At 34.7% G+C, this 22,224-nt stretch overlaps 1 protein-coding gene across 1 annotated transcript; it reads left to right on the forward strand.

Annotated features, from left to right (window-relative positions):
- The first annotated feature begins 535 nt into the window (after positions 1 to 535).
- On the forward strand, positions 536 to 9,691 carry LOC129264050 (uncharacterized). Its single transcript, XM_054901924.2, has 3 exons — positions 536 to 692; positions 6,414 to 6,697; positions 7,360 to 9,691. The coding sequence occupies exons 1-3, from the start codon at positions 600 to 602 to the stop codon at positions 7,442 to 7,444; spliced, it is 462 nt and encodes a 153-aa protein (XP_054757899.1). The 5' UTR covers positions 536 to 599; the 3' UTR covers positions 7,445 to 9,691.
- Positions 9,692 to 22,224: the final 12,533 nt, after the last annotated feature.

The raw sequence follows: 22,224 nt of genomic DNA on the forward strand, positions 1-22,224 counted from the left end.
TGACAATCCTCATTCCGATTCTTTAATCAGTAAGAGTGACGAATAATACACAAGAAAAGTTGTCAGATTAAGAAAATATTTCATCCACAGGTTCAATCAGAGATCATCGACATTAGCTTACAATGTATAATTTATTAAGACATGTAATGTATATTTTATTAATAGCTTTAACTGGATAGTTAGCGTCAGATTGGCCTATGTTGAGTTTCATTAGTACATTGAGTTGTATTTCAACAGAGATCTTATCCATAGTGTTTTTGTTTATCTGTTTAGTTAACTCCTGAAGTGTGTCACGTTCAGGATAGCACTTTCCCGCTCCCCCATGAGTGACAAACCACTAAACCGATCTCCATCTCAACTCCTAGCGCTGCCTCCTGAACCAAACTGTTTATATATATGTGTACCTAAATCCGCGTGTTCCTTAGCCCCAGGCAAAGAAATCTAAGTTGGAATGAGTTGTTAAATGTCCGCTTGTTAATTGCTTGTCCTAATGACTCTTTCCTGCTTTCTCTCACCTCCATCTCTTCATAGCATTCCCGACGGGCCTGTACACAGCGACCGGGGCTGAGAACACAGCTCTTGCTCACACCGCTCATCAAATGTCTCTTGCAGACTACAGGCGGCAGGCTAACGGTATCAAGAATCACGTGACTTGTAGTGTAACTTCGGCTGATATTCATCTAGAAGGAAAGGTGTGTATAAGATTATTAAACTATCATTTTCGAAAAACAGAACAAACCTAAAATTAATTTAAGAACATTCATCAATAAATATAAAGCTTTCTATAACTCTAAGAAAGAACATGAATAAAATATTTTTTCTCGATTATTTGAACAAAAGTTGTGTATTAAACCGAATAATGATACAAAACATAAGCGTACATATATCGATTTCCCTAGCAGGTGAATAAATACAGTAGACAGAAAAGGTGAAAAACACGAAGCAGGTTTTCATAAACAGGCTGGCATCGGAGAACAGACAATAATTATTTCGTCAAGTTTATTTTTTTACTTTTGTTTTTTTCGGGGCATTGAACTGAGCTCATACGGGTAGTCACAATTCAATCAACAAGACACTGAGTTTAGCGTGGGAGTATTCTCACTCATAAATTTTAAAGGTAATTCTTACATTGTCAGGACATGTAAAAATGGGAGAACCTCACAAATATTGTAATAATTTAACAATATTTATTCCATCATTAAGAGTGATGATGATGATGATGATGATGATAATAAGGATATTAATCACAATCATTCTACTACTACTACTACTACTACTACTACTACTACTACGACTACTACTACTACGACTACTACTACTACTACTACTACTATCATGATTATACTACTACTACTACTACTTTTATTATTGCTACTAATACTACTACTACTACTTATACTACTACTATTGCTACTACTACTACTACTACTACTACTACTAATAATAATAATAATGAATAATGATAATACTAACAATAATGATAATAATAATAGTAAAAATAGTGATAATGTTGATAATATATTATAATGATTAATTCATGAGATCAATTATAAAATTGATAGAATAATAACGATACAAAGAAAATTAAAATTATAATTATATCAAGTAAGCTGGTGGAATTATAATTACAACAAATATTTGTGGGCGGTTCCTCAACACTAATTGATCATATGCTTACAAATTCTGTAAATAAAGTGAGGTCTTTTGGTGCAATCGATAATGGGCTTAGTGATCATGCTAATGATGCTATGAGTTTTGTCATTTAGAAATCCCATTCAATAAGTAGCCATGAAAAATATGTAACATTTAGGAAGTGTAGAAATATTGATATCAATCATTTTAAATCTTACGTTAAAAACCTAAATTGAAATGAAATTTCAATTTTGATGATATAAACGATGCGGTAAAAAGGTGGGAAGAAATTTTGCAAAAGGTTGTGGATAAACATAATTATGCCATTTAAAACTATCACCAAATACTTTCATCTAAACTCTCTCATCTTAGAGTTACTGGTAAATCACTCGCTTACGCTATCTTTCTGATCGCAAAATAAAGACTTGTAATGTCTTTTCTTATGAATATGTAATTTCAAATGGTGTACCACAGGGGCCTATATTGGGTCCGCTTATTTGGGTTATCTATAAATGATATGTCATGCTCTCTTCATAAATGTTCTTTTTATTTATATGCCGATGATTCTGTTTTATATTTCTCGGATGAAAATCCACTTTTGGTTGAAAGGACACTTAATAACGAATTGAAAAATGTTTCAAACTGGATGAGAAAAAAAATCGATTAAAATTTTATTGTAATAAATAAGTGAGTATGTTTTTTAGTACTCGGCATATGTTGTTAAGACATAAAACTCTCCACTTACGCATTCGTGAAACATATATTCAAATGGTAGAAAGTGTTACATATTTTGTAGTTTTTATAGATAGGGAACTTAAATGGAATGTTCATTTTGATCACATGTGTTCAAAAATTTGTGAAATGGTTGGTTTCCTTGGCAGACTTAGGCGATTTGTTAATGAATCAAGTTTAGAATTAATATATTCTTCGGTTATCATCCCAAACTTTAGTCATGCTGATATTGTTTGCCAATCTGCATCTAAAAATATTTGACTTTATTACAAAATCGAGCAGGAAAAATTATTCTAAAAATTGATCCATATTTGCATACTTTATCTTCATATATCCATGATATACTGAAATGGAAGACTTTAAATACTCGGCAAAGGGAACATATGTACGTAATGATGTCAAAAGTTTTTAATAATTTTGCACCTGAATATATGAAAATACAATTTTCTCGTAAATCATACCCATACTCTCTGCATACAGAAAATCACCTTAGTCTCCCAAAACCAAAGTCAAATAGCTGTAAACGAGTATTTCTTTGTATTTCATTTGACGTCTAGTTCAACGATTCAGTCCTTTAAATCCAATATTCAATTGTATCTCGGTTTTCCATAATTCTTTTTGCCTTTTGTTGCATTTTTTTATGGGGGTGGGCTGGGGTGAGTGTCTTTGTGTTTCCTTTCTTGTAATGTATATGATTAAGTTTTGTGTATATTTTTGTAATTACATATATTTGTTTTGTTAATACCGCTGAAATGGGCCATCCTCTATGATGTACACGATTTGTAAAATTTTGAACATGTATATATGTTATTATTTTTATATTTAAATTTAAACAAACAAACAAACAATACTCGAAATTAATACTATACCACCGATGATATTTATAATGATGATGGTGAAAATAAACCCATTTCATTAGTGCATTTGATTTGATTCAAATAAATGCAAACAAACTTTAATTATTTAACTACAAGCAGTTCTTCGCACTGTAAAAGTACATTAATAGACAAGTAAAAGTAGGTGTTGGTTTGACAGTTGTATTGTAAATTATAATTACTTTTATTTGAATTATAGCGTTAAAAATAAGTATAGAAATGCAAATACAAATCCATTTCAATGAAAAAGGGTGCAATAAGACGTTTTATCATTCTGGTTACGAAGTGAAAGTGTAATGAATAACTAAAACGTCTCAGTGTATTATGAAAGTATTACCTCCATATCTGTTGGCTTCCAGAATCGCATTCTTTTGTATATATCTCTCCATAAAGTGGACCCATTTTTATATCTTCTTTATCATCTTTACATTCTTTCCAAATTGTTTTTAATGTTAAATACGCCTATTGTGATTTCATTTGAATATCACAATATTACAATATTTAAAAAATGTAGAGACATTTATTCAGTATTTTTCATCCGTTGGTTCTTTGTGAAAGAAAAGCAAGAAAAGAATTTTACATTTTAGGATATTCAACGCGAGCGATGCCCCCCCCTCTCTCTCTCTCGGTAAGGTTACGCTTTTCTTTTTAAAAAGCCATTAGAATTCTTACCCTAGCACAAATTGTCATGTAAAATTGTCAAATGCATCCAATAGAGCACAAATGATTTGATTTCATTCACAACATTTTCAAATGATCTATAAACTTGAACAGTGACAGACACATTTGTTGAAATTTGCAAAACTTTAAAGAGGGGTCAAGATTGCGGCTAATTGTCTCTTTGGGAATTGGACATGTTGTGTGAAATATATGATGTACATGTAGCTAAGAAGTGTTTTAGAAGTGAAGTCAACAATGTGATAATTTTGAATTAAAGCAAATGAAAGTCTGTCCACAAACTCCTTCCATTCTGAAGTAAGTTGCATAGATTTTAGGATTTTCATGGAAGATCATATTGGAGACTGTCTGTTAATCTCATTTTGGACCCGATTTACATGGAACTCGTAAAAAATTGCATCTTTCCTTATTTCAATGTATTTTTGTTTACACAGGTGACTATTGTTGTCATCTTGTTTTCCATCTTATTTTCCTGATTTATTATAGAATCTTTAAGAAAAGAAACGAAATTAATTATACTGACATTTTTTTATAATACTTAACACAATCATGAAAGCTTGGTAAGACAGTGTAAAAGGGGAAAAAAGAAATACTTCTTTATCATTCATAATTATGATTTAAATTCAAGTAAATTCTTATACAAAAGTGTAAAAAGATATAACTTGTTCAAATGGAAAAAGAACATTGTCTATTTAAACCTAGTAATTCGACTCCCTTTGATCAAACGATGATATTTCTCTTCTTAACCAAAAATACCTAATGGAAGCACATTTAAACGATTCTCCCTAATTTTTGTATCATATTATGACTCTCATCAGATAAAAGTAAAACCCAACATCATTCTATTTACTTATTGACTTTATACAAACATAATAGTGAATGAGAAGATGAATAGATGAATAATTGATGTCGAAATTAGATCAGAGTGAGATTATTGAAAACGATATTAAAGAATTCGTTAAATCAAGCACACTGCCATGACTGCATAGGGACATCGCTGTTTCAATCGTTTACCCCCGGGAGAGACCCTTAGCTATCCAGATGGCGCTAGGGCAGAAATGAAACGCAAACTATACATCCAATAAAATCCTCATCTTCATTTTATACGTATTAGAAAATCATGAAGGAAGGAAAGAGTGCCAACCGCCTGGATTTAAAACCCCTCAGTCGAAGAGTTAAGCCCCCGGGCAACGCCCTTTTAGCGAAAGAGTCAATATTGGTATTTTGAGCCTTTCGGTGCTCTCTCGTCTCCGCAAAGGGGGAATCTCTTGAAGGGATCGCTCTTGGCGTCACAATAGGCCAGATTGGGGCGCACTGGGTAAAAGTGGAAGCCCACTATTATGCCTTTCAGTATCAGTATAGAAACAGTATCGTCTGTTTCTACTCGAGGAGAGCATTAAATCTCATATACTTGGCTTTATTTGAGAATGTGTTTCAAGAGGAGTTCTATCATTCTTATCAGTAAAGTAAGAAAAGGTGAAAATCATTCGATGACAAGAGTGAAAAGGCAAAACTTTCAACACTCTGGGAGGGGTGAAAGCGTAGGCAGGAAAGGAGTCTTTGAACAATCCGCATTGAGTTCCTCTCGGGGATGGAGCCGGTTGGGGCCTTCGGGAGTGGTGGTGCCGAGATACCCTCCTACCCCCTTACAACCCCTGCAAAGATTCCATGTCGAAATGATCAAGTTATTCTTTGTTTTACCAGAGAATCTCATATTAGTATCTGACCTTGATCAGCTTAATCATAACCGCGTGCTGAGTTAGAAACTCGATATCTTTTCATGAATGGTATTTTTTTATAAAAGCTTTTTCATTTAGAAGCGTTGAAAACTGATACCGTTCGGGGCATCTGTTTGGAATGGTAGTAGAAAACATCATAACAGAATTAGCATCATGATTTTATATCAAATATAAAGAAAAATACATCTTGGAGGAAAAGAGATTTGGTAGTAATGGATTTCGAAATCCCTCTTCTCGACATGTAAACGTCAGGAAACGAAAATTTCCATCCAAATATTTCCTGTTCATCTTGCCCGTAAACTAAAGAAGAGGTTTCAGATTTGAAAGATGTCTGACCAATTACATTTTTGTATGTTATATATATTTGTTTATTGGTATATTGCATCAATATGATATACACTATCTGAAAAAGGGCCATCTAGTGATACTTATTTGCTTTCATAATTTTACCCCCAATTGATTTTGGCATTTACATGGAAATATTTCATCAATGAAATATCTTCTTTACCAATCGTGATTGAAAAATTTTGTATGCTTTTGTGCGTTTTAAAAATTATTTTCTCACCGTCTATAGATAAGCAATGGTGATTATGGTTTCAAAGTAGAAGCTTTAAATATACAACGAAATATGCTAAATGTGTTTGATTCGGGGGATGTCTGCAATGTATCTTTAAAATTAGTTAAATGAAACAAGAATCAGTTCCTTTCACGTCATTAAATCAATATTTTCCTTCCTTCTTTTTTTTTTGTTATTCAGGACCAAACAGCATCAATGAGTAACTTCGTAGTAACGACACCCTCATTAACAGCCTACCCCGCCCACCCTACACCAGGCTATGTTCCCACTTATGGCACCACAGCAATGCCAAGTGGTTTGTCACACCATCATCTCTGGTCAGCCACGCCCAATACCGCCATGAGTTGTAGTGGTGATGCTGTTAGTGTGTTAGATGGTTCAAATGTTCTCCGGCCCTCACCGTTCGGCTATGGGAAGACCGCTATGATGCCCACCGGGTCGTCGTGTAACGGCTCCATAGTTAAGTGGGTTTCAAGTTCTTTTACTCTGATGATTTCATTATAGTTTACCCTAAAATCACATCCATGTAACATTAAATGAATTTAAGGAATGCCTTCTACTCATCCCCCATCTTTCACATATTTCATTAAAAGTTTCATGAACCAAGCCTAGTGAAAAGCAACATATGCAAAATAATGTACCACCTGTAGTGAAGTATTTTAAACATGACAAAGCCCCATTCATTATTAACTACAAGTAATGCAAGTATTATTGTCAAATGCATACTGTTACCATGGTTACTCTAATCATGGACGTGTTTGCAGTAAACAAAACAGTGGATATTTCCTTGCAAAATGTATGTTTCATTGGCGATGTCTATTGTAAGGATATTAGTGGAATTTGTAATGATGAAAAAGAGAAAATGAAAATGATTCAGATTTATGTCAATCAACTTCCCTTCGATTAATATATTGGAATGATTGCAGTTATATGTTACAGTCATACAGACGAAACCAGCTACACATCGACTAAAGCTATTACGTTATCGGTCAATTTGGATTCGTGTGGCTAGCATTAGTTGACTCATTCATTGCACGTAAAAAACCGCATTTTTATCATAATTATAGAGAGGATATTAGTATTATTTGAGTAATTTTGAATTGTTTTCTTTTGTTGATCATTACAGGTGTGGAGATGAACAAACAATGCAACTCGGCAATGGAACTCCTCAGGGTCGCACAGACATGAGAAAAGATGACCTCATTATATGATGATCACGTGATAACTCTAACATCTCCTGATTGGCTAAATGTTAAAAATCGATTGGATAGGATTTAACGGACTGGCCAAGAAAGACATATTCACTTTGGATATTGTGACCAAGTAAAGATGGAAACAATGAAACAACCATCAGGAAAACATTAAAATGTTTGCACATATGACAGAAGAACAGCTAGTGACAGTTCTAAAGAGATTGATCAACTGTTATCAAACTTCTTATATTGTAAATAGAACTACACAAAATAAAGAAAATTATCAACAGTTGATTGGAGGAGCTATATACTTCAAAATTCGATTAACGATTAATTCAAAGCAAACTAGATGTCCAGAGGGCTTGAAGAAGTAATGTGATCATGGTGATAATATTTTGTGACTTATGATCTTGTTTGGAATTAGTTTTTTAGTCAACATCTGCTTGATGGTGGAAATTTGGATTTCCTTTTTAAGTGTCGAAAAGTGAAAGAAATAAAATCAAATTTCGTATAGATGACGTCATTTGCACTCCGCCTACATCTTGATGATACCTACCAAGGAAATGTCTTTATGTTTCCTGTGACTGAGAAATAATGTTAAATTGTGGTTGTTTTTGTTTTTAATAATTGTACAACTCATTTCATGTTTGTTATTGATTTTTATTTTTATTATCAGCCATCTGAGTAAGAATGTATTATAGTGACATGGGTTATTTATTTTTGTTTCAATTTTTCATTTATTCAAGTAGTTCCTAAGATTATTTTTTTGATAAGAAATTGATCAAAATTACATCTTGTCTCCTTTAAATCGGGAGTAAGGTGATATTATGATTTTGTTTATTGAAAACACAAAGGCATATTTGATTGAAAATGAGTAACATGCATCAGGAAAATCCAGAAAATATGTATATTTTTTTTTCATTTACTCGACCTAATCATAATGGTGTTTTTTTTTCATTGGTAGGAATGACGTCACAGTAGGAGTTAAGCTAAAATATTGACGTCATTTGTGATAAAAGATTTGTTACGACTTTCATTCACGGCAAAAACGAAATTTTCCACACCACACCGGAAAATTATAGTTAAATGAAAGAAATCTTCAGAAAATATTATAAGCCAGTGAGATTTCTATTCGTTGGAGTTCTTCTTAATAAAATATGAAAAAGTCTGTGTTTTTTATCAGTTTTCAAGATGGTTAGAATCAAAGTCTTCAGTTTATTATTTTTTATCGTGTTTATATTGTGAACTGGGAATAATGTGTAAGTTAAGATTCGAACTAAGTGCAATGGTATCATTATGTTGATGTGATGATTTTTTTTTATTGTGTTCTGTGCATTCTTTCTGAATTTGTTGCTTTGTCTAAAAATTCGAGATTACTACGCTCATAAACAGGTCCAACTAAGCATCTTTAGCAATGCCACACTGGGAGCACCTTAACATGTTAAATTTTGCGCATTTCCTATCTGAAAATTACACAGATGCACCTACTGTATAAAGGTGCTCCAATATGTCCAAGATGAGAAGGTGCTAAATTGCACAATCTCAGTCTGGCATTGGCTGCACGGTATATTTTACTTGAAATGCCGTATTCGTAGTTTGAAATATATGTACAATCATAATGTCCTCTGGCAGAAACATACTGAAAATTTCAAAATAAAATACCTATTCAATATTTAGTAGCAAACACACCAGTGAACAGAGAAAGTGTTAATTAAAATGAGCATTTGTAGATTTAAAGCTTCAATACATTAACGAAAATGAAGATGACATACGCATTGAACATGTTCGGTGCTCTTTAAATGACATACTTGTCTACTCGTATTGAAATAATTTTTTTCTTCAAACTTTCGCTACAAAATAGCTTGTTTTGTTCCAAGATGGCTTTGATACCGCACTGAAATAATAAAGGCTTTGTTAAATTTTCAAAAAAGCATGGTGACGAAGATAAGTTTGTTGATTCTGATTGAAGCTCTATTGATATTATCTATTGTAGATAATGCATGATAAACATGATAGAGTTAAATTTATTTAAAAGGCTATCACATTTTCGGAAAGAGGAAGCATTGGAAGAAGGAAATCTTTTTAAAAGGAATATTTGAATATTTTGTATTTCATGATAGCTTACGGAATAATTGAAACATGCATGGTGTCCAATTATTAGTGATTAATTTAACTGAAATAATTTTGTTCGTATGACTTGAAATAGCTTGCGCAATGAACAAGAATATTGTACAGAATGACTAATAAAACAAAATGTAAAATCAGAATATGTATTTTTCATTGCAATTTTGACGTGTTGTCTTATGAAAAAAAAATCACCTAACGAACCTGATAATAATTAGTTTGACACTGAAATGAGGGTTGGTTCAGCTGTAAACAAGCAGATAAAGTGAAGTTAATATTGATAAGTTCCTTAAAGGTCAAATCCACCCCAGAAAAATAATGATTTGAATAAATAGAGAAAAATCAAACTAGCAAAATGCTGAAAATTTCATCGAAATCGGATGTAAAATAAGAAAGTTATGACACTTCAAAGTTTTGCTTATTTTTCCCAAAACAGTGATATGCCAAACTCAAATGAGACAGTCGATGATGTCCATCACTCACTATTTCTTTTGTTTTTTATTGTTTGAATTATACAATATTTCATTTTTTATAGATTTGACAATAAGGACCAACTTGACTGAATCATATGATATTAAACAATTCTCATTCCACCTGTTCAGGGAGGAATTAACTGCTGTTTCACTTGACAATGAGGAGAAAAGTAGAATATTCCCTGTTTCATATAATAAAATACAAAAGAAATAGTGAGTGGATGACGTCATCAGTCTCCTCATTTGCATACCCACCAGGATGTGCATATAACTGTTGTGTGAAATTAAGCAAAACTTTAAAATGTCATACTTTTCTTATTTTACATCCGATTTTGATGAAATTTTCAGTGTCATGCATGTTAGATTTTTCTCTTTTTACTCAAATCAACTTTTTGTTGGGGTGGACTCATCATTTAATGGACAAGAAAAAAAGAGAGAAGGGAACAGACAAAATAAAGATAAAGAAAGGTAGTGTGTGTGTGTGTTTAATGAAAAAAATGTGGGTGCCGATGTGTGTGTGAGAGAGAGAGGATTATGAAAAACGTGGGTGGGTGTGTGTTTGCATGCGTGTGTGTGTGGATTGGGTGGGTGTATGCTGAGAGGTATGTGTGTGGAGAGAGAAAAAAAATAGTTTGGAGTTCGTAGATATCGGAGAAGGGAAAAATTAAGAGCAACAAGATATGAAAAAAAATAGAGAATGTGGAAAATAAATAAATAAATTAAATTAGGGGAAGAAATATGAATGGATAAGGGATCGAGAGAAGGAATGGTGAGAGGGAAAATGGGCATGAACTAATGGGTATACGTATGTATAATAAGTGAGCACATATTTAATGTAGAACTGGCTGCAACAATAGTTGTCCCTTTAGGAATCAGCAACATTATCATTTGTTGTAAGTCTTTTAAAAGTTTTATCAGTTCTAAAGATGATCATTTCACTAAAGACTGAAATCATTGTCAGACAAAATACATATTGAGTATAACATTAAAACGTGTCTTGTGTGAAAGTTGCAACCTTAAATCCGATTATTCATTGGTCAATTAAATAATTAAATTGTCTCTCTAAACAAAATTAGCTCGGGTACGCGAAAACTTGAAAAAGAAACGACATTTTGTCTCTTTAAAAAAATCTTGAAGGAAAATGTCACCCTTAACACTATGCAGTTATATTTGTCGACAAGAAATTGTTGACACACACTAAATTTAATGAAATATAAAAGTTACAAAACCCCTTCTCAGTGAAAGCTTGCGAAAAATTTGATTAATGATAACGAAAAAATGTGGGCATTTGAATTATTACAAATGCGATGGATTAAGATGTGTGACACACACCACGAACCACTTCTAATGTACTCTTATACGTATTTCATTTCCCCCAAGTCTATCGTTAGATGAGGTATCCTTTATATGCATGTTTCTGAAAAAACACGGAAAGGAGTTTGTACATCATAAGAATGAGCGAAAAGAGTTCTTTTGGGCTTTACTTTTGTCCACCAAAGAGATGTGTTAACGTATGACATCACACATCGATAGTCGATCTACACAGCATTAGCATTCTCGACATTCTATTGTTCATAACTTTCTTCCTGTTTATCATTATAGTAGTGTGCGCATAGGCGGATCCAGCTTTTGGCGAAAGGGGGGGCGCACTGCCGAGCGGCGCACATATTTTTGCACTTCACCGGCGCCATAAAAGAAAATGTTGAAAAAGGGGTAAAGTCTGACCCTGTCAAATGCTTTTTTCAAAATGTAGGATTTCCAGTCATGCCATTTTGCATGACCACACGCAGATAATATTTCCGGGGGGGGGGGGCAAGACTCGAAAATTTGGTGCACATCTCACATTTGCACATTTTTCATAGTTTTCATGAAATGTTAAGGGAAAAAAATGTTTTTCACAACAGCAGATCGCGAATGTGCGCCCCCCCCCCTTCCCCCTTGCTGCGTACGACCATTCCCTGAAGTCCACTTAAACATATCTCATTATAACAGAAATATACATCAATTTAAACATATAATCTTTCTAAAACATTTTGTATATTAATAGAGATACAAGTTTTTTTTACTATATGTATATATATATATATATACACAGGGGCGTCGATCCTTTTTTTAAGATTTGGGGGGCAACATCATGAATCAACTTTCCAAAGGCGCTCGATATCACACAAAACAAACAAACTCACTCAAACACACACACATATGCATTTATATGACTCATGAGATAGAAACACATATCTCACCAACAAATTAATGCGAGCGCGAAGCGCGAGCTGAAATTTTTTAGTATACTGACCTGAAAACAGGAAAAAGGTGCCTGTTTAGGACTGTTTGTAGTAACTCATGAGGAGGATACATATCTCACTACACAGACAATGCGAGTTCCGAGGGCGAGCTGAAATTTCTTTATATTCTGACCAGAAAGCTTGATATTCTATGCATTTTTGCTACCAATGATTAAGATGGGTATCTAATAAAACAATAGATGCGAGCGCGAAGCGCGAGCTTAAAATTTTGATATTTCGATCTGGAAAAAAATGACAGTTTAATGGACGTTTGTAATAAAGAACAAGATTATATCCAGCAAAAGATTATTGCAAATCGAAGCGGGAGTTCTTTTGACGTTTCATGACATCTGTCATTCTGTGGGCAACTGCCCCGCCCCAGTCCACTCTGTAAGTGCATGCGATAAGCTTTGTTATGATCATTCAACAATAAAATGTATAACCAGGTGCCGCTGATCATTCTTGCGCGGCGCGCGCGTTTCCGTTTTACACCCTGGCGAAGGCATTTTCCGGAAAAATAGCCACAAAGCGACTAGTGAAGAGTCTACGTCTACGTTTGTTTACATAATCAGCTGGGCGCGCGATCCAAAAGTCCGCACCGAAGATATCCGCAGAACATACGTGCAAATGCAGCTGAGTTTATAGACCAAAAGCTTCAGTCTCTGTATTTTGGTTGTTCCGCTGAACTACATGTATATACGTTGGCTTCATGATTTTTTTTTTACTTTATCGCACATGATCGTTTATATGAATGAAAACGAATAATAGCTAAAATATTGAAAAATAAAACACATAATTACTTTTCTTCATATTATATCTATCCTTATATCTATCATATCTGTCTATCCACTATGTTATAAATCAATCTATGGAACTACATGATATATATATCTGTTAATTTGTCTATCTACTCTGTCTCTCTCATTCTCTATCTACCTATCTATCTGTCTATCTATTTATCTAACATCTATCTATCCATCTGTCTCTCTTTTATTTCTCTCTATCCATCTATTAATCTACTCGTGCAATATCAACACTGCTTCGACTTCCTTCGGGAGTCTATTTCCTCAGCTCTACTTTTCCCTTTTTGTGCTCGATTCGATTCAATTACTACTTTATTTACTTGTTACCATTGTTAAATGTCTTGTATTGCATAATGAGTTTTTTTTCTGAAGGTTGCCTCCTATTCTCTTTCAAATTCCACCTCTTGCTTTCCCTTCTCTTTGTCTTATCCCAATTTCTTTCCCTTCTCTCACCTCTTTCCTCTTCTCTCTCCTCTTTCTTCTTAATCTTTCATTCCGCTTTTTTCTTCTTTGGTGACACTTTGTAGTACTTTTGGCCTTTTGTATTTATTTATGATACATTTCTTTTTCATTTGTATGAATTTGTATTGTATTTGATATTTATTTATAATGTTTACTTTATATTTTGTATGTAAACATTCACTTATTTCAGTCTTTGACTGCTTGTGATTTTATTTTGATAGTTTTTATTGCAATAAAATCCAATATATATATATATATATATATATATATATATATATTTATCTCTATCTATCCATCTGTCTGTCTTTTTCTCTCTCTGTTTCTCTCTATCCGTCTATCTATCTCTCGAATTCTCTCTATCCATCTGTCCGTCTGTCTCTCAAATTCTCTCTCTCTCTATCTATCTATCCATCTGTCTGTCTATTTCTCTCTATCCGTCTATATATCTATCTTTCAAATTATATCTATATCTATCTATCTATCTATCTATCTATCTATCTATGTAACTACAGTATCTATCTATCTGTTAATCTTCTCTGTCTCTCTCATTCTTTATCTATCTATCTAACATCTATCTATCTCTCAGATTCTCTATCTCTCTCTCTCTCTCTCTCTATCTATCCATCTGTCTGTCTTTTTTTCTCTCTCTCTATTTCTCTCTATCCGTCCATATATCTATCTATCTATCTATCTATCTATCTATAACATCTCTCAAGTTCTCTCCCCCATCTATCTATCTATCTATCTATCTATCCATCTCTCTGTCTTTCTCTCTCTCTCTATTTCTATCTATCTATCTATCTATCTATCTATCTATCTATCTATCTATCTATATATATATCAATCTCTCTGTATTACACACTCTCTCTCTCTCTCTACTTCTATCTATCTATCTATCTATCTATATATATGTCTGTCTATTTATCTATCTATCTATGTCTATATCAATTTATCAGTCTTCTATATCTATCTTTCGGCATCTAAGTGTATCAATCCATCAAACTTCAATTTTCTTTCTATTATATGTATCTGTTTATTTTTATTTTGTCTGTCATTCGATTCATTTAGTTAATAATTTATATTTAGAAAAAAAACTTTTTCATAACTTTTCATTAAAAAAGTAACTGCAAAAGCATGTTCGGATTTCACTCATATGACTGCTCTCTGTACATGAAGTGCCGAGGAACTCTATTCAGTAACTGTGCAGATTGCATGCGGTGGTGTGGGGCTCGCCTGTGTCGCACGCTGCAACCAGCGACGTGTGTAGACTCTTCACTAGTCGCTTTGTGGCTATTTTTGCGGAAAATGCCTTCGCCAGGGTGTAAAACGGAAACGCGCGTACCGGCGCCGACCTAGATTTGGTTGACAATAGGCCCTTCTTCATTATTCTACCGGCGCCTATTTATTGGAACTAGGGGACGCTGATTATTCTTGACCGGCGCCGATTTAGAACAAGTAGTGCTGATTATTTTTACCGACGTCACGTAAGATTCAGGCAGCGGCAATTCATAATTGACTGGCGCCGATTATTCTTGACTGGCGCCGATTTTTAACCAGGTGGTGCTGATTATTCTTGTCCGGCGCCGATTTAGATTTAGGTGGAGCTGATTATTCTTAATCGGCGCCGGTTAAGACTCAGGCAGCGCCGATTTATAACCAGATGGCGCTGACTATTCTTGACCAGCCCCGATTTAGATTTAGATGGCGCTGACTATTCTTGTCCGGCGCCGATTTAGATTTAGGTGGAGCTGATTATTCTTGATCGGCGCCGGTTACGAACTCAGGCAGCGCCGATTTTTCTTTACCGGCGCCGATTTATAACCAGATGGCGCCGTTTATTCTTGCCCGGCGCCGATTTAGATTTAGGTGGAGCTGATTATTCTTGATCGGCGCCGGTAAAGACTCTGGCAGTGCCGATTTTTCTCGACTGGCGCCGATTTATAACCAAATTGCGCTGATTATTCTTGTCCGGCGCCGATTTAGATTTAGGTGGAGCTGATTATTCTTGATCGGCGCCGGTTAAGACTCAGGCAGCGCCGATTTATAACCAGATGGCGCTGACTATTCTTGACCAGCCCCGATTTAGATGTAGGTGGTGCTGATTATCCTCGATCGGCACCGGTTACGAACTCAGGCAGCGCCGATTTTTCTTTACCGGCGCCGATTTATAACCAGATGGCGCCGTTTATTCTTGCCCGGCGCCGATTTAGATTTAGGTGGAGCTGATTATTCTTGATCGGCGCCGGTTAAGACTCTGGCAGTGCCGATTTTTCTCGACTGGCGCCGATTTATAACCAAATTGCGCTGATTATTCTTGTCCGGCGCCGATTTAGATTTAGGTGGAGCTGATTATTCTTGATCGGCGCCGGTTAAGACTCAGGCAGCGCCGATTTATAACCAGATGGCGCTGACTATTCTTGACCAGCCCCGATTTAGATGTAGGTGGTGCTGATTATCCTCGATCGGCACCGGTTACGAACTCAGGCAGCGCCGATTTTTCTTTACCGGCGCCGATTTATAACCAAATGGCGCTGATTATTCTTGTCCGGCGCCGATTTAGATTAAGATGGCGCTGATTATTCTTGATTGGCGCCAGTTATATGCAGGCAGCGCACTGCTGTTTATTTTTAACCGGCGAAGTTGTTGGGAAAAGGGTAGTTGATGATATGATTGTGCTTTGCTGGGGGATAGTCTTTCCTTACTGTTGTTAATATTGTATCAGTGTATAATTTTTTCAAGCGGCGCCTTTTCCTTTCTTTCCTTTATTTTTATATTTTAAAGCAGCGCCTTTTCTTTCTTTTACTTTTCTTTTATTTTTTTTTGAGCGGCGCCTTTGGCGCCGCTCAAATATTAGGGGGGGCGCGCGCCCCCTGCGCCACCCCCCTGGATCCGCCACTGGTGCGTAGATTTGTCTGTTTTTTATACAAGCTAACTTCTTTCGACGATTTCATTCTCATTTAAGCATTGAATGTTAGAATACAATCCTTGTACGTTGCTTTCCGTTTTTCATTCATTACATACAGTATGTGTCTGAATGGCTTTGATTACAAGAAAAAAAATCCAAAAGAGGGCGCTGAACGAGTCTGACAGAAGTAAATTCTTGCTAAGCGTCGATGTTACAAAGGTTGCAACACCTTAAAATTTGGAATTTTAAGTCAATATAAGTTGTATTTTCGCGCCTTTACCAAAGCTTAATTTAGACAACACTTAACACTATTTATTTATTTTTTATTCATTTACTTTTGAATGAGAAAATAAAATCAAAGAATTGAGACAAATTAAAGTTGCCCAGCTTTTTTAAGTTAAAGAGAATCCACCCCTTAGAAGAAAGTTCAACTGCTGTTTAAATAATTCGCAGATGAAAGGCACAATGTCATCGTTAACATAAAATAACTTTGATTAATCAGTGGTTGGATTGATGCAAAGTCTCATGTGGGGGGGGGGGCGGCAGGTGGTAGGAAGATTGATATTTTGGGTGGAGAATTGTTTTTAAAAATTGTGCAACCCGCCCTCTCTATTAATAAAACTACCTGCTAGTTAAACATAAGGGTCATAATGTTTTGGAGTTTGTGGATGTCCAGAAATAGGTCGAATCTCTAAACCAGGAAGGGTTAAGGAGGGGGCAAGGACCGAGCGATCGTTAACCCCGACCCTGAGCTCAGCATCTGGGATGACTTGGGATGGTATATCTGTCAGCGGTTTCACTAGGTTGAAGGACGAGAATCTACTTATCGTTCGATGAAAACTATTCACTACAAGGAAAAAACCGCCTCCTCTGTGGGGCACGGGAGTTGAGCAGAGTATACCTGGCCGACCGACAAGTCGGGAAGTGTTCTCTTGTAAGGGTAACCTCGTCTTGTTCCTTCGTCAAGTCAAGTAGTTGGTGCATGGAGTAAGGGTCGTAACCCCCCAGTTAGTAGAGTTCTCCGAGGATAGCGAGTCTGAATAGCACATGGTGTTCTGGTTGACTAGAGAGGGTAGTCGGTATAAGGAGATGAGCCGAGCTAGCGGGGACCGTTGAGAAGACAGCAAGGAGCAGATTTCTGGAGGTCATGGACTCATTCAGGTCTAAAGCCTTGAAACTTACTTGAAACGTGCTATGAGACGACAAAACCTTGACTGAGTAGATTGGAAAAAAGCTTATAATGATGATATTTAATTTCCATCTTTTTGATTTTATCCAACCATATTTTTAAGAATATTATGCTAGTTAACTTTAAGGCCTAAATCAGCGTATATAAATATATAGTTTAATGACATAAATTAGAGAAGAAAAAAAAACTACTATACGATTTTTGGTTTGTTTGCTTGCTTGCCCAGTCCACTATTGAGAAAAACATAATTCATCAATACAAAAGCAGCAAATATGATGTTAAACTTATTTTCGTGCAGATTATCTTTTTGTCCGCCCAGGTGCGTATCAAGAATATTTCATGAAGAATTTCATAATTGACTGGGCCACGAAAGCAATTGCTAATTTATAAAGGAATTATTATTTGAAAAGTAATAATAGATCTGAGATTTCGTTGCAAAGAGGAATTTTGGTGCCGCCAAGAAAAAGTTAAGAAGCAAAATACACAAAAAGTACGGTCACAATTTCACTTTGACAGAAAGAAAACATTTTCACTCGACATATTTCAATTCCAGTAATAACAATAATATTGTTATTAATAATAACAATAATTTCCAATTACTTGGATGTGCGAAGGTAATTACCTTCCATCTTCTGAGAAAAATAATAAAATCGCTTAGTATATACTTTTATTGCTTATTCTTCTTCTTCGACAATTCTATTATAAAATTGTCCTTATATTGTGTAAAACAGGACAAACCTGGCCGATATTTTTTAAAATTTTATTAAAAAAAAAATAGATTTCCTCGAATATGCGGTCTATTGAGGACTCGTTAATTTATATCATTGGTGATGCCACATTTACATAAACCACATTATGCAAACATACAATTATATAGACGAAACACTGCAAGATAATTGGACGTTGCTGATATAGACCACAAATTCATTTTACAAAGCTTTCGGCTTCAAACCTTCTTCTATATCAGCAACTTCCAATCGTCTTACAGTTTTTTGTCTACGTATCTTTTACAAGACAAGAGTCATGTTGCTGCTTGCTTACATTTACATTTTTCACTATTTACATAATAACGGAAATATGAAAGAATTATTCATAACTAATGACATTTTGACTTTCCATTACTAATGAAATAACAGGCATTGCAATATTCATTAATGACATTTTTTAAAAATATTGTGAATTCATTTTATGAGTAATGGTTAAAGGATGAATCAAGAAAGGAAGGATGGATTTAATGTACTTGTAAATAATTGAAATTGGTTAAGAATTATCTGTAAATACAAATGCACATTTAACACGTATGAGATATTGAGAAAAGGTTATCATTTATCCTTAATGTATTACCTAATTATTATAGTCCTACATAAATGATTAATGATTACTGTTATACATATTATGAACCGTTTTGTAAATGATATTATAAATAATATCACCATATTCATCTATGCTGATAAATAAATCGACGACTAACGATATCGCCCGGTATTCAGTTGTCATTTTTTCCTCATTTCACAACCATGTGAACATTGACATAGTGTATGAAGGTCAAAGGTCCTGAAAGCCCCGGATGGAAATGTTTACCTCGTCTTTTTCAAGAATGGTGGTTGCTGTAATAGTAAGGTGGAGTGTCTTGATATCTATGGAGGTTAACAATATAGAGACAGTGGTAGTGTTGCTAAAATGATAAAGATGATGGTAATGATGGTGACATTTAAAAAGATAGCAATGGAGCTTGTTTATGTTTGTATAGCTATGTTATTAGCCGTCTTGAAAAGAAGTTATTATCTCCTTTCCCTCTCAGTTTCCCAATCCTCTTGTAACCTTCTCTTCCTTTTCTTTCTTCTCAGTCTCATTTATAAACATTTTCTATATTTTCATCATGCTATCTGTTACATTAACTTATGAAGTATTTCCCCCAAACTTACATAAAGGTTGTTAATCTAATTAAAGCTGGCATTTAGAAGCATGTACTCTACTCATTAAGACTTGACGCTACAGGTCTATACACTTACCTGTATCATAAAGTGCAATGCGAGAAAGACTAACGGTATGAAAATGCAGAAGTATTGCTGGATGCATGGAAGAGAAATGGATATACTTGATCAGTTTCTTAACACTGAATCCTAATGTAGTATTTATCGTTCTCAGGAACTTCAGTCATCATGGATATGTTACACAAAGTACCTATATTCATAACTTAGGGCATGTAAGAAAATGTTTGATAAAATTTCGACCCAAAATGTAATCAATCGTTAATGTATAAATTCCCTAAGCTCCATTAAGACAGAATATAACAATTTGTAGTAGAATCGCTCCTTTTCTTGTTGGTGTTTTTGTTGGGGATGCCATTGTTTCCCTTATGGGGAACTTTCATCATAATGCTTCAGTCATGTCAATCACTATTTTTCCATCAAAATAAGTTTCCATATCGCAATAAGCTTATTGAAGGTATACATAAATGTGTGAGGATCATTCATTTATCTCTGAAGTAACCACATAACAGTCATTTCTCATGTTTCTGGCCGCTTATTTTCGATTGAGCAATGATGGCGCACTTCATATCCACTATAGATTTCATATCGAGTTATCCACATGTCCTGTGTATCATTAAAAGGCAGTCTACCCAAACCCAAATTTGGCTTTGATATAGGAGAGAGAAAAAAAAAGGGAAAAAAATCATAGTTGAAGGTATGTGAACAAATCCAGTGAAGAATAAGTGGGTTATGCATATTCAATGTATTAATTTGTGACATCACACGCGAGCAGTTTCTTCAATATTAGACTGAACTTACCCTTTAAACACGTTTGAACAATGATGGCGCACTTCATATCCGCCTTAGATTTCACATTGAGTTATTCACTGAACGGGGGGGGGGGGGGGGGGGGGGGGTGAACGACAAGTTTAGCACTTTAGTTGTTTCTTCCCTGTTTCGTAATGTTTCTATAAATTTCAAAGTTCAGTGTTACAAACAGAGCCCTGTACATTTACCATTCACAATTGACTTTTTTTTTAAAATAGATATTGTATAACAAGTTTTGGTCAATTGCCCCATTTCATTAACCCTTTACTACTGTCATAATCATTATCATGAGTATTATACACGGGTCAACCTGTTTTAATAGGCATTGTACAAAACTAACAAACATAAAATAAGAAATGCATTTGCTTCCCACCAAAATAATTCAAGCCAGGTCGAAGGACCTGAGAAACGAAATTGAAGAGCGCCATCATTTGGAAAGTGTACCTTTGAAACTACATTATTGGTGGTAAGCTTATTTTGGTAAATAAATTAATTAATCAAGAAGGGATTTTGAGGCGAAGGTATTATCCAAACGCTGTAAAAAAATAAAAAAATGAAATGAAATAATTAGCTTGGCTATTTAGAAAGGAATATAATGTAATGAACTGGGTATTCTCGTAAGGAATGGCAATTTTATTAATGATTTCGCTGGCCTTCAAACATAGTTGACCTTCTTCTGGTTTCAATATTTGCTACGATATTTACAATAAGTCATAAAAATGGAAAAGTACAAGATTCAGTTACATTTCTACAAGAAAGAGAACCGCCCATGCATGTAGTCCATGATCCTAATTCCATGAACTGCAGTCGCCGACTATCTCGGCTGGCTCGACAACGTCAATAATTGTGTCTATGCATCATTGAATATAACCTTGATATTCATTTCGTTGACACTATCGCTTAATCTAAATCACAGCCTGTATGGACTACATCACTAATTTATCAAAATTAGCTTAATATTACTTATCAAAATACACTTGTTTGCGGGTTATTGGATACTGTGAGCACTATAAATACATGAACTAGTAAAGCTGTGCTATGTGAAAATTCCCATGCTATCTGGGACACACGTGGATACTACCGGCTATTAACTCAAATGATGTGCTAGCAAAGTCGACATGCTATTATGTCGAACTTATTGAGGTCTGGGACTCGGCATACTATTTACTCTGTATTAGATATTGATCAGAGTGTCTTTTTATGAGGTCTTTATAAAATAAGTTGCCATGGAAACGCAAAAAACAATTGATCGTTTGGATTCTGCAGGTTGGGTGAGTACACATGCCTTGTATGTTTGTTAATGTACATGTATGTAAAAATGGAAATGCTGTAAGACTAGCATGTGTCTGTAACTGACTGTCAACATGTTTTTGTTTTCATAAAACAATGTGAAACATACACATAGGAATATTATATCAACTCTTAGTCCCATGTGAAATATATTATCCTTGTTTAGATGATGGTTTCGAGCAATCATTAATTTAATGTATAATGACTAGTTATTGAAACACTGTGACTCTCTGTACATGAAGGGTAAAATCAATAGTTGTGTTTGCCGCGTCCAATTCCCATATCCCTGAATTCTGTTTAAAAATTCGGTGAATAATGTAATTGTCTCATGCATGAGCAGAGGATATCACAAAGAGAGAAGAATAATGGGGAGATAATAAACAGCTTTAATTATATCGACGTCTATCTATACCTATGTATACGAAAGTATACTATACATGTATATCAATGGCGTACCTGCAATGTA

The sequence above is a fragment of the Lytechinus pictus genome, chromosome 7, assembly GCF_037042905.1.
Source record: "Lytechinus pictus isolate F3 Inbred chromosome 7, Lp3.0, whole genome shotgun sequence".
Taxonomy (NCBI): domain Eukaryota; kingdom Metazoa; phylum Echinodermata; class Echinoidea; order Temnopleuroida; family Toxopneustidae; genus Lytechinus; species Lytechinus pictus.